The sequence below is a fragment of the Spea bombifrons genome, chromosome 1 (genome assembly GCF_027358695.1).
Source record: "Spea bombifrons isolate aSpeBom1 chromosome 1, aSpeBom1.2.pri, whole genome shotgun sequence".
NCBI classification, from domain to species: Eukaryota; Metazoa; Chordata; class Amphibia; order Anura; family Pelobatidae; genus Spea; species Spea bombifrons.
Genome location: NC_071087.1, coordinates 57,311,248 through 57,327,832, shown reverse-complemented (window position 1 = coordinate 57,327,832; position 16,585 = coordinate 57,311,248). Strand labels below are relative to the sequence as shown.

General features: G+C 39.5%; 1 protein-coding gene across 4 annotated transcripts in view; it reads left to right on the top strand.

Moving 5' to 3' along the window:
- LOC128488980 (UDP-glucuronosyltransferase 2A1-like) overlaps window positions 1-14,342 on the top strand; it is a 30,413-nt gene extending 16,071 nt beyond the window's left edge. For 3 of the 4 annotated variants that reach the window (XM_053461707.1, XM_053461709.1, XM_053461708.1), the window contains exons 2-6: window positions 9,415-9,563; window positions 10,976-11,107; window positions 11,195-11,282; window positions 12,316-12,535; window positions 13,590-14,342. In XM_053461707.1, the coding sequence (XP_053317682.1) occupies window positions 9,415-9,563; window positions 10,976-11,107; window positions 11,195-11,282; window positions 12,316-12,535; window positions 13,590-13,869 (869 nt within the window). In that variant the 3' untranslated portion in view covers window positions 13,870-14,342. Of the gene's footprint in view, window positions 1-6,387; window positions 7,021-9,414; window positions 9,564-10,975; window positions 11,108-11,194; window positions 11,283-12,315; window positions 12,536-13,589 lie in introns of all 4 variants that reach the window. The other variant, XM_053461710.1, reaches the window with a different exon arrangement.
- Window positions 14,343-16,585: the final 2,243 nt, after the last annotated feature.

Here is a 16,585-nt window from a genome sequence, read left to right as displayed (position 1 = left end):
CTATTTTATCTATAAATGTATATTAAAAGATTTACACAGCACTTTAAATTTTACAGTATGATAGAAGAGGAAGTATAATAAGTGCCACCATTTACTGTAATAAGTAAATTAGTAACTATTGGCATCAATCAGAGGCTCTCAGAAGAATTTTATCAGGGGGCACAATGTTTCCTTTGAGCCCCTTTCCTTCTCCATTAGACAATCTGTTTTTATCCAGGACGGTTTTATACTATGAGCTGTAGCCTGTCAGGTCTGCATTTATGATCTTATGTGCATATACTCCCTCCATGATAAATATAAATGAAAAATATGTATTTTTTTTTTAAAAAAAGTAAAAAAGACAAAAAGGCAAAATATTACACATTTCTTAACCCCTTCGTGACAATAGCTGATTTTTTTTTTATCCTTCGTGACAATGGCTGTTTTAACATTTCTGCAGTGATCGTGTTTAGCTGTAATTTTCTCACTTACTGAACCCACACAAGTTATATATTGTTTTTTCCCTGAATATAACTATTGTGCACACACGTAAATAAATGTGCACACACATAAGTAAAAAAATATGTAAATATATAACATATAAACAATTCCTACGCTGTTTATACCAGTCATGTAACACAAACTCCTACCAGTAATAAATATAAAGCTTATATTGTTATATACCTTATTTATGTATGTGGTCAACAAACAGTTTTTGTACACACATGTACATAAATATATTTGTATGTAACACATAAATTGTTTCTATGCCGTTTACCAGTCATGTATGAAAAAACTCTTCTGAAGACAATGAATATATGGCTTAAATATATGAGGGAGTAAAGGGGCTGTAAATTAGTGACCTTTGTGGTTGAGGGAGGAGGGAGCCTGTAAATCGGTGACCTTTGTCACTCCACATTCCTCAACAAAACACAAACCTTTCCTGTAAAGCCTAAATTAAATAGCAAGCGAGTAAATAATTGCTTACTACAGACTTGCGCTTTACCTTTCAGCAGGTGGCAGGTCATGATTTCTCCTTTTCCCAGAGCTGCTTCACTTTGAGCATTCTCCCTGCATCACAGAGTTATGCTATGAAAGCCCCGCACTGATTGGCTGACACATCACTCTGCAACCTATCACTGTAGGGCTTTTCAGACACTGTCTCATAGTTGCCAACATTTGAAAAAAATGTCCAGGGAAACTTTGCAGCACAGCTTGAAAGCTGATGTTGACCACGAGAAGCAGGAGTCTCCAGGGACAAACCCGAAGATTTCCCGGGTATGCTCATCAGTATACAGTTAGCCAGACACGACAGAGCATAAGTCTCATCATTAAATAGTAAGTCAGACACTGAGGATGGTACAACATAACTCCCATCACTATACCAGGAGCCTGAAGGTGGTATAGTATAAATCCCATAATTACATAGTGATCCAGACAAAGACAGTGGTACAACTTGACTCCTGTCATTTTATAGTGGTCCAGATACTGATGGTTGTACTGCACAACTCCCATCATTATAAACTGAGCAAGATAATGGTACAGCATAACTCTCATCAATATATAGCAAGCCAGATACTGAGGGTGGTACACCACAACTCCCATCAATAAATATTGAGCTTGACAGTGGTACATCACAACTCCACACATATGATGGAACAGCATGACTCCTATCATTATATATTCAGACACAGACGGTGGTACAGCATAACTCCCATCATTATAGACTAAGCAGACACAGATGATGGTATAATATAACCTGACGGTGGTACAGCATAACCTAAATCACTATGTGCCGAGCCAGACACATATTGTGATACACCATAGCACTCTTCATTAAATGCTGACCCAGACATTGACGGTGGTACACCATAACTCCCATCACAATATACTGAGCCAGAATCAGACAGTGGTAAAGTATAACTCCAAACATTATATATCAAGCCAGACACAGACGGTTGTACAGCATAACTCTCATCACTATATACTGAGCCCGTGTTGTTGAATTAAATATACCTCACTGAACTACTGGAGTGCTGAGCAACTTTATTTGTGACATTTTGGGGTGTTGGTGGAGCCCAGTTCAAGCACCAGAAATATAAGAGTGCTGTTCTGCTATTTATACATTGGTATATACTGAGCCAGACTCAGACGGTGGTACAGACACACATGGTTGCACAGCATAGCTCCCATCACTATATACTAAACCAGGCACTGATGGTGGTATACCATAATTCCCATTACTATACACTGAGGCAGATATTAGCAGTGGTATAGCATAGCTCTCCCATCATCATAATTTTCCTTTGCATTTTGTTTTCACTTATACTCTCTACTTTTCACTTTCACTTTCATTCACTCACTCACACACTTTTACATTTTCACTCACTCTTATTCAGGCTCTTTCACACTCTCACTTACGCTATCTCACACTCTCAGGCTCTCTTACTTTCTCACTCTCTAACTCTTTCTTATTCAGACTCTCTCAAACTCTCACTAACATGCTCTCACACTCTCACACTCTTATTCATGTTCTCTCACACTTTTACTCACTGTTATACATGCTCTTTCACTCACACTCCATCTCACACTCTCTCACACTGTCACTTATGCTAACACTCACTCATGCTCTCTAACACTCTCTCACTCATGCACTCTCATGCTCTCTAACTTTCTCATGCTGTCACTCTCTCGCTCTCATACACTCACTCACTCACTTTTATTCACACTCATGTTCTCTTACTCATGCCCTCATTCACATTAACTCATTCTTATTCATGCTGTTTCATACTCTTGCTCTCTCTTGTTCTCTCACGCTCCCATTCACATACTCACATGCTATCTCACACTGTCTTGTTCTCTCATCCTCCCTTTCACATACTCACCCTCTCACACTCTTATTCACTCTCTCACTCTAAAGGCTATCACTCCCATCATGCTCTCTCGCACTCTCACTCAATCTCTCACATTCACTCTCTCACAGCCTCATGCTGTCTCATGCCCTCTCTCACCCTTTTAGTCACACTTTCACTTACTCTGAAGTGTCTCGCAGTCTCACTCATGCTCTTTCACACTCTCTCACTCAATCTCTCACAATCATTCTCTCACTCCTAATCTTACAATCTCATTCACTCTCTCTTACACGCTGTCTCTCTCAATGTCTCCATACCTTTACTGACGACCAGTTCAAAGTCCCTGTCTTCTTTCTTGCAGCTCCATTTCTCCTCTTGCCCATTCTTTTTTTTTCTTTTCTTTTTCTGCTTTCTTACTTCTGTCCTCTTCTCACTGGTACCAGCTCTGCTGACCAAGACATTACAAAGCACTTCCTCAAAAGGGGGAAGAGAGTGTTTGCGGAGGCTTCGTCCCTTTGAGGAAGCACTCCAGAAGCCCTCACCAGGTGAAAATAGGCACACATGTGTGTTTCATGGTGAGAGACACAAATCATAGGACACCTACCAGGACAAAACTTTGCCGGGACAGTGTCTCAAAAACCGGGAGAGTTGGCAGATATGCTGTCTGTGCAGCATGAGGGCAGAGTGCACAAGTAGTGGAGCTGTCATTGAGATGCCGATACAGACACCCAGGGCTTTGCCTCAGCACATCTGGTGCATCAATTTAAGGCAATTTTACCCACCTATTCCTGTTAGCCAAGGAAATATCTGTTTTAGTTATCAGTTTAATGCTATATGGTGCTAACTTGAAAGTACCTTAAACTCTGCTTTATTAGGAAACTGCGCATTTTAATTTAAATGATTCTGTAGGTCATTCAGCGGAGCTTCAGAGATCTGGGGCCATCTTGGGTTACAGCCAGACACAGTTAGTTTTAATAAATTAATTTCCTTTTTTAAGTCCTCGAAGTGACTGTCACACCCATCACATCTCACTACCATCACTTGCATTAGACCTCACTTCCATCACACCTTACTCCAATCATGTATTTGATGACATATTTTTCTATCCTCTTGCCTCTTTATCTTGCTTCTCTACCTGTTTACATTTTTCCTCCTAGTTCTATTCTCCAAATTAACGTCACATAATATACAGACATACATACTATACAAGTACTCTGGACTTTACCATGTTAAAATATACACACACTACTTACTGCATCCTGCTGTAGGTCCCTCCTTGCTGCATACTGTAAGTACTGTGACCTCTAGCAGCTCACATCACTTCCCAGTGTGGGAAATACAGGCCACAGTACTTCTCCATCCGCTATGAGTAATGGAGCATAATTGACAGTTTTGCATCAATAGAGACCACCACTTAGGAGCTAATTGGATCACCACTTTGTGGGATAGATGAAAGGTATGGGTCCCTCAAAATGCAGGGGCCCTGGAGCAATTACTACGTGTCCTCCACCATTAATCCGGCCCTGCATATTGCTTACAGTGGGGCAAAAAAGTATTTAGTCAGCCACCAATTGTGCAAGTTCTCCCACTTAAGAGATGAGAGAGGCCTGTAATTTTCACCATATGTACACTTCAACTATGAGAGACAGAATGAGACAACAAAGTCCATAAATCACATTGTCTGATTTTTAACGAATTTATTTGCAAATTATGGGGGAAAATAAGTATTTGGTCAATAACAAAAGTTCATATCAATACTTTGTTATATACCTTTTGTTGGCTATGACAGAGGTCAAACGTTTTCTGTAAGTCTTCACAAGGTTTTCACACACTGTTGTTGGTATTTTGGGCCATTCCTCCATGCAGATCTCCTCTAGAGCAGTGATGTTTTGGGGCTGTCGCTGGGCAACACGGACTTTCAACTCCCTCCAAAGGTTTTCTATGGGGTTGAGATCTGGAGACTGGCTAGGTCACGCCAGGACCTTGAAATGCTTCTTACGAAGCCACTCCTTCGTTGCCCGGGCGGTGTGTTTGGGATCATTGTCATGCTGAAAGACCCAGCCACGTTTCATCTTCAATGCCTTTGCTGATGGAAGGAGGTTTTCACTCAAAATCTCACAATACATGTCCTCATTCATTCTTTCCTTTACATGGATCAGTTGTCCTGGTCCCTTTGCAGAAAATCAGCCCCAAAGCATGATGTTTCCACTCCCATGCTTCACTGTAGGTATGGTGTTCTTTGGATGCAACTCAGCATTCTTTCTCCTCCAAAAACAACAAGTTGAGTCTCTACTAAAAAGTTCTACCTTGGCTTCATCTGACCATATGACATTTGCCCAATCCCCTTCTGGATCATCCAAATGCTCTCTAGCAAACTTCAGACGGGCCCGGACATGTACTGGCTTAAGCAGGGGGACACGTCTGGCATTGCATGATTTGAGTCCCTGGCGGCGTAGTGTGTTACTGATGGTAGCCTTTCTTACTTTGGTCCCAGCTCTCTGCAGGTCATTCACTAGGTCCCCCCGTGTGGTTTTGGAATTTTTGCTCACCGTTCTTGTGATCATTTTGAGACCACGGGGTGAGATCTTGCGTGGAGCCCCAGATCGAGGGAGATTATCATTGGTCCTGTATGTCTTCCATTTTCGAATAATTGCTCCCACAGTTGATTTCTTCACACCAAGCTGCTTGCCTATTGCAGATTCAGTCTTCCCAGCCTGGTGCAGGTCTACAATTTTGTTTCTGGTGTCCTTCGACAGCTCTTTGGTCTTGGCCATAGTGGGGCTTGGAGTGTGACTGTTTGAGGTTGTGGACAGGTGTGTTTTATACTGATAACAAGTTCAAACAGGTGCCATTAATACAGGTAACGAGTGGAGACTCTTAAAGAAGATGTTACAGGTCTGTGAGAGCCAGATATCTTGCTTGTTTGTAGGTGACCAAATACTTATTTTTCCGAGGAATTTACCAATGAATTCATTAGAAATCCTACAATGTGATTTCCTGTATTCTTACCCCCCATTCTGTCTCTCATAGTTGAAGTGTACCTATGGTGAAAATTACAGGCCTCTCTCATCTTTTTAAGTAGGAGAACTTGCACAATTGGTGGCTGACTAAACACTTTTTTGCCCCACTGTATTTGTAAAAATTATTTTGGTATGCAATCTTCATTTTATGAAAAAGTCTGGATTTTATTAAATCACGTCTATGATAGCGGAGGGAAATCCAAGAACAGATTCTGTAAAAGGTTAAAAATCATCACTGTAAAAAATTATGATTTTATGCCATACAAACAAATACCCTGTAGATGGAGCAGTTCAGCACAATACTGCTGACAACTTTGATTCCTAGCAAGGATATTTCATCACACTTGCTCTGTGTATGCACACACATAATTTACTTCACAGCACAAGTAAAGATAGTATCCTACATGTTTCCTGTCTAAAGGGAGTACACAGAGTCTGCTGAACAAGTAACATGATTTGGTTTCTGGCTGTCTCCCTCCTGCAAGCAGGATTATTCCACAACAAAGTGTCTTCAGAGAAAGTTCTGGCTTGGCCAGCTGATGCAAGTCATTGGTTTAACCTAAATGTAATCCTTGAGGAGCTTGTACATAAAGGACATGAAGTGACTGTTCTAGTCCATTCAGGCAATATGCTGATGGACCACAAGAAACCCTCACCTCTAAACTTCGAGCTTTTCACAGTACCATTTTCTAAAGAGAAGAATTTGAAGCTGCTTGATGATTTTTTAAGTTTATGGGTTTATGAAGCAGTTAATATGTCCTACTGGGAGTTCTATGTAAAAATGAAAGCTGTGGTATCAGAAATACAACTGCTGGACAAACAGGTGTGTGACGGTGTTTTTAAGAACAAGGAGTTGTTGAAGAAATTGCAGATGGAGAAATTCGACGTGGTGGTGGCAGATCCTTTGGCTCCTTGTGGTGAACTTATCTCAGAGTACCTAGGAGTACCACTAGTTTACACTTTTAGATTCTCAATGGGTAACTCCATGGAAAGACTATGTGGACATCTTCCATCTCCATTCTCCTATGTACCTGGGGCAATGGTGGAGCTTACTGATAAAATGTCCTTTATAGAAAGACTGAAAAATACCATGTTCTATTTATTTCAAGATGTTCTGTTCAGTACGGCATTGTCACAATTCTGGAATGAATATTATAGTGAAATATTAGGTGAGTAAACTTTATGTATATACATTTATTAGGGTCACATTACAGAGAACAATTGACCCTTTTTAGCGGTAATAAATGCATAATACACATTTTTAAAATGTTTAAAAAAAATCCTTATATTACAGTTTGCTACCTATAGAATTTGAAGTACATCAGCATTCAGGACCAACAGAGGTTCTGCAAAAATTGTTGCAAATCTGTCTGAATAATAACTAAACTATACAGTACATAGTTGATTTCAGTGTACAGGAATAAGCATGAAGATTTTGAACTGAAACAAAGGTTTGGTAAAAAAAAAATCACTTTTTGTAAAGGGTGCCAGTGTTTATTCAGAAATACTACATGGCACAGAGACATGACTGTTCTTTTAAATATGATGTTATCTGTTGGTTCAATTATTAGATAAATATAAGCCATATCACCATACATGTGAAATTTGAGTTGACCCTGAGCCTCTTGAAACATCAACCCTTTAATAACTCATCATTTAGAATCTTTGTAATGACACACCAAATGTGCTAACCAAATGGCTCTAATACTGGTCTTCATGGAAACCTTGACTTGCCATTGTTTAGAGATACACAATTGATCCACCTGCATCACCATCATCCCAAGATCCCAAGAATAGGACAAAAACCCTGAAAGTTCCCCGTTATGCATATCACAGATTTCCAGGAATCTGTCTATTTTTTTTTTAAAACACATCTGTGCCCCAGCTCTGCTTTTTTTAATAAAGGGGAATGTTCTATTCTTTTCTATTCTACTAGTGACTGGTTCTGTTCGAAAATAAATATAATGTTCCAAATCAAGTGTATCCTCAGGCTATTACCCTAAAATCTTAAAGAAACAACTCAATTTGTAGCTAACAAGTTTGGAAAATAAATTGTTTCAGGTAGGAAATCCATTCAAATAACTTCTTTCTATGAAACATTTAACCTTCTCAACAGTACAAAATTTCAATGATAAGCCAATCAATACTGTGTCTAAAGTCGAACTATCTACAAAAAAAAAACTTTTTCACACGCATGCTGGAATATCTGCAGCATACTGCTTATCATCACAAAAAGGCTGAAGTTCGGACAGTTTGAGTTCCAACACTTTTTTATGCTTGTGTAAGATGAAATAGATCAACTATTAATAACTCTAGCAAGAGTTGTATGTGAAATAACATCCAGGGACATTTTGCCAGTGACCTTATTTAACCTTGTATGTGGTTATAATTTCATTTATTATACTTTCAAGAGCAGAGACAGTCATACAGAGAGTAACATAAGATGTGTTGTCTTTGGGTCTAACATTAGTGGACTAAAAAGGTTATATTGGCAAGAGTTCGATAAATCACAGGTGTGCGGCCGCACGCTAAAAAACAGGTGGAAGCTACTGATGAGCATGGGCCCACCGGGCATTTGTGCCACATGACTTGCATCAGCCGTATTGCATGCTTATAAAACATTTTCTTCGCAAAACTCTGGACATGTGATGTCAAGTTACTTGTGCCCTTCTCCTACATGTTTTTAGGTGTTCAGTTCTAGCTTTGGTCATGGCAACTGACAGATGAACCTAAGCTTGATATTTTGGGGTCTATGGTATCATACATAGTTGCATATTGTACCCAATTCTCTACAAGGCTACATTTAAATGTGTTTTTTTCACAATTTGCTATTTATTAGTTAATACATACTAAATATACACTATACAAATACACATGCAGGACAGGTGAATACGTAGCCCCGGCACCTAAGGGGGATAAGGAGCCCCATTACACTTTTTTATTCTCATATATATATATATTGCATATCCATCACCCGACACGCACAATGTAGTACTCAAACTGCAAATGAAGCGGCAGCAATGGTAAGAGTAGGTTGCTATCCGCTATCGTCCCAGTATGCTATTTTTTACAAAGAAAAACCTAGATTTTCTGAAAACATTGAACATATAATTTGAATAGATAGTCAAAATAGTCAAAATAAAGTAAGTAGGCCCGCGTTAGACCACCGGGCACCCCCCTGATGAGTGGTGCCCCTCTCGCTCCCTTTTAGGTATGCTACTGGTTACAACTCACAAAGCATCTTGAATGCTTATTATTATTTAGGTCTGCAAAATGTGAGCAAATGTGGGTTTAAATTTTGCAAGCACATTGAAATAATACACTGTTTCGACTCACGTCCCGAGCAACCTGGAGACTGCTAAAGGTCATATTATGGTATCCACTCATTTTAGATAAATCATTTTCATTATTTGTTTTATTGATTTTTTTATTGTTTTTTTTTTAGTATTTATTTAAATTACAGATAGAAAGCATTACAAACAATAACATTATAAACAACAATGATATTACAGACATACCTTATATGCAAAAAAAAAATAAAATTAATTTCTTCATTTGTTCAGGTTATCCTACGTCACTTTGTGAAGTAATGGGAAAAGCAGACATTTGGTTGATCCGAACTTACTGGGATTTTGAATATCCCCGTCCGACTCTGCCAAATTTTGATTTTGTAGGTGGCCTGCACTGCACACCAGCAAAGCCTTTACCCGAGGTAAGAATAGTGTTCATGATATGCATGTTACTAGACATAATCTGTGCAGAGTATTCAAAAGCCCAATCATTAAAAATGATTACATGCAAGGGTGACCAGATTTCCCCTGATTAATCTGGGGCAAATTTTAAAGGAAAACCTGGCAACAATTTTTATGCAATTAATGCTATGTAACTACAAACTTTCTGCCATGACCCGTCTCAAATAATGTGTACAATTGCAAATTGTATAATTGCTTCCTCTATTCACTCAACTGTGAGTGCTTGCTAATTGGCTGTATATGCAAGGTTGTAACAGCATACTCTCACCAGTTGAACAACAGTCCATGTTGCAGACTCATTCAACAAAAAATCACTTGCATAGCCTATTCCTAAAATATATTTTACTGCAGACTAAAAAAAGAGGAGCCAATACCATGTAGCCTATGGCAAGCAGGGGAGGCCTGGAAGCCTAAGACCTGGGGGGGGGGCAAGTCTAGTCAAGTGGCCCATCGTGCCACCGAATCAGCCCACCATCCATGCCCATCTTTTCCTGATTTTCGAACGCATATTGAGGTAATGTGTTGGTATTGGGAGTACATCAATACACTAAAAAAAGTCATCATACATGGGACATCTGAAGCTGCTAATCCTTTTTAATAAAACATGGAGATTAAAATAGAGTAAATAACATTTCCTCTCACTGATTTCTGGTCCTTGAAAGTTTTGTCCTCTGAAGCGACTAGAAATTCAGGAGGGTGTTTTATCTCCGGATAGGTGAAAATTAAATAGTTCAATTTATTCGTACAATAAGTAAAGTGCCAGGAAACAGATGACCAAACACACCAGGATGGGCTCTACCCTATCTACATCCAAACACACACACACCAGGACAGGCTCTGCCACACCGACACCCAAACACACACACCAGGACAGGCTCTGCCACACTGATACCCAGACACACATACCAGGACAGGCTCTGTCACACCAAAACACGCACACACCAGGACAGGCTCTGCCTCACCGACACCCAAACAGACATAGACAAGGACCGGCTCTGCCTTACCTACACCCAAACACACACACACCAGGACAGGCTCTGCCACACCAACACCCCAACACACACATCAGGACAGGCTCTGCCACACCAACACCCCAACACACACATCAGGACAGGCTCTGCCACACCAACATCCAAACACACACGAGGACAGGCTCTGCCACACCGACACCCAAACATACACCAGGACAGGCTCTGCAACACTGACACACACATCCGGATGGGCTAAGCTATCATGCTTTTCATATGGAGGAGGTTTAACATAAGATATAAATATTAGTGAACTGTTGGTATAGTACATAACAAGCCATATACCAACTATTTTTTTTTTGCCATATTGTAAGGCTTAAAACATTTTTTTCTTTCTAATAAAGGAAATGGAAGAAGTGGTCCAAGGCTCTGGAGATCATGGAATTGTGGTGTTTTCATTGGGTTCCATGGTTAAAAATCTGTCAGAGGAGAGAAGTAACATGATTGCAGCTGCTCTGAGCCAACTACCACAAAAGGTAAAATATAAACCAAGAACAATGTTTTTTTTAGATATATTTTCCATCAGCATGGTATATTACACCTTAATATGCTTTTTCCACCAGGTGATTTGGAGATACAGTGGGAAGAAACCAGATACTTTAGGAGAAAATACAATTGTGTATGACTGGATACCACAGAATGACCTCCTTGGTAAGGCTATTTTTGTGTGTTTGCATCACACATGTATGACATAATGCAGCTTTTAGTATGGACTGCATACCGACCAGCCATAACATTATGACCAATGACAGGGGAATAATACTCATAATCTTGATATCATGGCACCTGTCAGTGGGTGGGATATATTAGGTAGCACATTAACATTTCGTCCTCAAAGTTGATTTGTTAGAAGTAGGAAAAGCATCTGGGCGACTTTGACAAGGCCAAATTGTGATGGCTAGACGACTGGGTCAGAGCCACTAGTGTACCTAACGGGGGTGAGGGGGGTGGCACAGACAGGCTTTTTCCAGGGACAGGCTGCTTTAGGGGCAGAGGTGGCACAGGCAGGCTGCTTTAGTGGCAGATGTGGCACAGGCAGGCTGCTTCAGGGGCAGAGGTGGCAGATAAATGGGCAGCAGTGGCACAGACAGGCTGTTTTGGGGCAGATGCCTACTACTTCAATGTCTGGCTTAGTGTATAATAATAGGGGTTATGATGCACTCCTGTCAATGTCTGGGTCAGTGTATAGTAGTGGGAATTACGCTGTAGCATATCTGTTCAGAAAATCTTATTTATTTAAACTTACTTCATTTATTTATGAGTTAATCATTTATTTTTCCAGATTTCTAGCGAAGTCTATGCCTGGATGGGTCAGCAAAATGGGGACCTACACAATATTAGGCATGTGGTCATAATGTTATGGCTGATTGTTGTATATAAATTAGGAACACTCTGCATTTTGCTCTGTGACTCAGAGTCTGAGTCAGTATTATGGAGAAGTGGCATGTGGCATTTTGGTTTTATATGTGGCCATGTCCTCTCACTATGATTAAGTGCTGCTAGTTGGTCTATTTCTCTCTCTACATTGTCTGCATATAGCAAGGAACTTTGAAAAAGATTGCATGTGGTGGTTTGGTGTTTTCACTGTGCACATTCTCTACTTGCATCAACAAGGAGACTCCCCAATGTTACAGGGTATGACTATAAAGTGCAGTGACTGATTAATAACTATTTTGTTTTTCAGGCCATCCTAAAACAAAAGCTTTTATTACACATGGGGGAACGAATGGAATTTATGAAGCAATTTATCACGGCATTCCCATGGTTGGTATTCCACTGTTTGCTGATCAACCAGATAATATGGTCCACATGAAAACCAAAGGCATGGCTGTAATGTTGGACTTCAACAAGATGAAAACACAGGACTTAGTGGACGCAGTTAACACAGTCATTAACGATCCCTCGTAAGTCCTCTTTAATTATTGGGAAAATGATTTCATTAAGCTACAGGTGGTCCCCAGTGGTTTATTTATGTAGGGTGCTAACCTATGCCTTGACCCTCTTCCCTTCCTCTTTTGCCTGGGCATCCCTAGACATACCATTGTTTGATGCTTCAGTTTGGAAATGTTAAACCTTTATCAAACTAATATAAAATGTTAATTACGTCCAAATAGTACGTTAGAATTTGAAAACATAAAAATGTGTAGTAGTTCCTTCAAGGATTTTGTTTTACAAAACTACAAAATATAAACATAAAGGCGACTGTAGTCCAATCTTTATCGTAGATTGTTAGAAGTCAGGTTTTGTCCTAGGCACTGGGACAGAATGGGAAACATAACCTTAGTTGTAGAATAGTCAAGCTTCTATTGTTGACCCAGCTTTTTAATATATGGCTTAATAACCAATTTAATATTGCTGACATATAGTACCATCATATTTCACAACGCTCTACAATGGAATATTATCTTTCAAACTTTTTGTATACACATAAGTTAGATAACTGATCCTAGTGGATTATGTTTGTTGGTGCTATTTACACAACGTTAGAACATTCCAGTTACGCTTGTTTTGAAAACTAGTAACGGGAATCCTTACACATTTTGTATAAAACCATTATGACTAAGCTATTTTGATGATTTTTTTCCAAGCAGCTCAATGTGAGTAATTTGCCACATTTTCAGTCAGGCTATTTCACAAGTCATCAGTTGCTAAATTTTGGACTAAACCAGCAAAACAAGTACGTAATGTTAGGAAATTGCTTCACTATATCTACTGAATATATTAATCCACAAATCTTTCATTCAAATTACAAATAACTTTTATGGTGGGATAGCCACCTGCTCACTATAAACGCAATTTCCATAGCTTCACCTTCATGTTTAGGAATATTTCGAAGCATTTATTTAATTACTGTCAGACTTTATGCAGATCATATTATTAGTGAGGGGTTTCCCCAGCATTTTGTAAGATAACACTCATATTAAAGTTATTCCATAAAACGCTTTTTTGTTATTTTAGTTATAAGGAAAATGCCTTGAGGATCTCAAGCATCCATCACGACCAGCCCATCAAACCACTCGACAGAGCCGTTTTCTGGATTGAGTTTGTCATGCGTCACAAAGGTGCTAAACACTTGAGACCTGCGTCTCATGACCTTACCTGGTACCAGTACCATTGTTTGGACGTTATCGGCTTCTTGCTTGTCTGCCTGTTGACTGTTCTCTATATCTCTGTTAAACTGTTTACGTTCTGCTGCAGGAAGTGTTGCCGAACAAAAAAGAAGCTGAAAACACAGTAGTAGAGAAAAGTGTTCCTAAACATATGGCACTGTTATCTAAACTATATTGATTATTTTCTTAATTTAAAAGCAGCCAACAAAATAGTATGAGCAACAATGTACAAAACAGAAACCTTAGGTACCTGGTCTAATAATGTATCGTAATAGCAAGTTAAAAGTGCTTTTTGTGAGTGAGAAGCAAGAATAGGGTTTACAGTTTGTTCCTGTGTAATCGTTCCTTCTAGCCCATAGATCAACAAGTGAGGGGGTTACATTTCTTATGGAAGCAACTTAATCAGGACATCAATATCTTAGAATCTCATGTAATAAAGCAAGGACTTCAACTATGGAAATACTAGTACAAGACTGTATGACTTGAAGTATCATGGAAATACTTGTACAGTAATGGAAATATTCCTTGTGGGTCCTTCAGACATCCTGTAATCAATAAGTTGTACACCATGACAGATGAACGTGGCTTGCCATCAGTTATGCTGCTTCATAGCCCTCAAAGACGCAAGTTGCCCTATACTTGCAGCTTTAGGTAACAATAGCTGATATGATGGAGCAAGGTCGAAGAGTTACTAGAGAGAAACCCTCGCAGGGACTACAGTACTTTATTAAAGTCACATCACATTACGATGCCAATATTTAAGTCATCACTACAAACATTTTTGTGTATTGTGCCAATTACTTAGAACACAATACTTTGATCCATACTGTTTAAGGTTTTACCTTAATCTAGATGACTCAGTGTCAGCATCAATTTGCTCGCTGTATTTGCCAAAACAGGTCGTGTCGATGTCACTGTAAACTTTAAATGCACATTCATTTTTTTTCTGAAAAGTCCAGACATTCCTTTTAGAATAGTTTTTTTTTACTAAAATCTAAGTCTACAGTTGTCTTGTGCATTAAAACGGTTAAACTGAGAACTTGTTAGCTACCCATGCCTTGGATTTGTTATCGCATTAACACTCTTGTAATGACTGTTATATGTTGCTTTGTGTGCAGCCAAATTCATGTTTTGATGTGTCAGCAATTTTGTGCCTTATCACCAGATATGTATTTAAAAGGGAACTCCTTTACACCATTCGCGAGACACTTATGTGATTATGTTGCACCCCGTGTCACATGCAATCATGTTCCAATTCCAAAGAAAGAGAACTAGCTTCACAAATACCAGGATAACTAGTAAACAAGTGTTTTTTTGTGAAACATTAGCTTTTGTAAGGAATGTGTGCGTATATTTGTTGCAACCATTACACAGTAAGAATAGGATACAAAAGTATGACAGGAGTTCCCCTTTAAATTATGTTAAAACGTAACCTTTCAAACTGACCCAAAATGAAACCAAGGAACATATGACAAGATGTTACCATTGCCAAAAAGTGGCACGTGCAAAACTTTGATTGTTTGTATTAGCTGTATTATTGAACAAATAAATCTAGTATAAAAAAAATTCATGTCTCCACTTTTATCAAACATTGGGACTCAGAGATGGAGTGGGGTGGTAACTTGTAGGAAATAATAGCATGAATTCTGGTAAAACGCAACACATAGTCCTCCATGTCTCCAGAAGAACCAAAAACTCTACAAAATAATTACTTTAACAGCTTTTTTGTTATGGGTTGTATTTAACTTCTGCATGGCATGACTTGCAATCTATGCCCTCAGTTGCATCTATGCCCAAAATGGATTACACTAAAAAGTTAGTCCACTTCGGTTGAATTACTTCAGGGCTTGACAAATTTGTTTTGAATCTAGGAGCCAGATTTTTTTTTTTTTTTTTTTTTTAAACTAACAAAGTTAAACAAAATTAATGATGTCCCAAGGGAACCCCCCCTCTCCTCAAACCCCTATTTTTTTTTTTTATTATTTTTTTTTTAAATACTTACATTTTCGCTTACGATCCCCGCTACGAGGAACTATTCTGTGAGCCCGCCCCCCTTGAGCGTCAAGTCTTGAAAGGGGCGGGACGAAGAGCCTCACTGAGCCACTCAGCAGCACGGTATGTGCAAGCTGGCCGCCTAACGCCTAAAAAAATTTAAAGCAGTCGGTGTGCACACGACGGTTTTACCACCCTGCGGCCGCACTACATGAACATTAGACCAACGTTCATGTGGTGCGGCCGCAAGCCGAGGTGGTTATTAGGCAGCACCCTGAAGTCCGACAGGCCGCACCCTGAAGTCCGGCAGGCCGCACACTGGCCGCCCCTGACCTAGGCGACAGGACAAAATTCTCAGTCACCATGGCGACCTGCGATTTGTCAAGTCCTAAATTACTTCTCTTGTCTGTTTATAAAGCCTTTACAAAACAGTCAAAGATGATGAAGTGTTTCATGTCATGGGCACAGATCCAACAGGTGCTCTTCCACTTTGAAAGGATATTCCAGCCATCATACGCACACATATACACCTCCACGTACGATACCCAATACAAGCAATGGCTTGGGGAATGCTGTGGGCATTTCAACAGATTTTAACCCTTTCATGACAAAACCCGTACATGTACGGGCTCACAATACATTGTCTTTAATGGGTTTTAAGACAACCCGTTGTCCTTAAGGGGTTAATGAGTGCGCTTTTCTGCTACTGATTGGCTTTGTTTCAGAGAAAAGGGCAGTCGCATGGCTGCAGTTTTATTAAAGACAATGTATTGTGAGCCCGTACATGTACAGCATTCCCCAAGCCATCACTGGTATCATGTACGTGGAGGTGCGTACACATTGTATGTATTT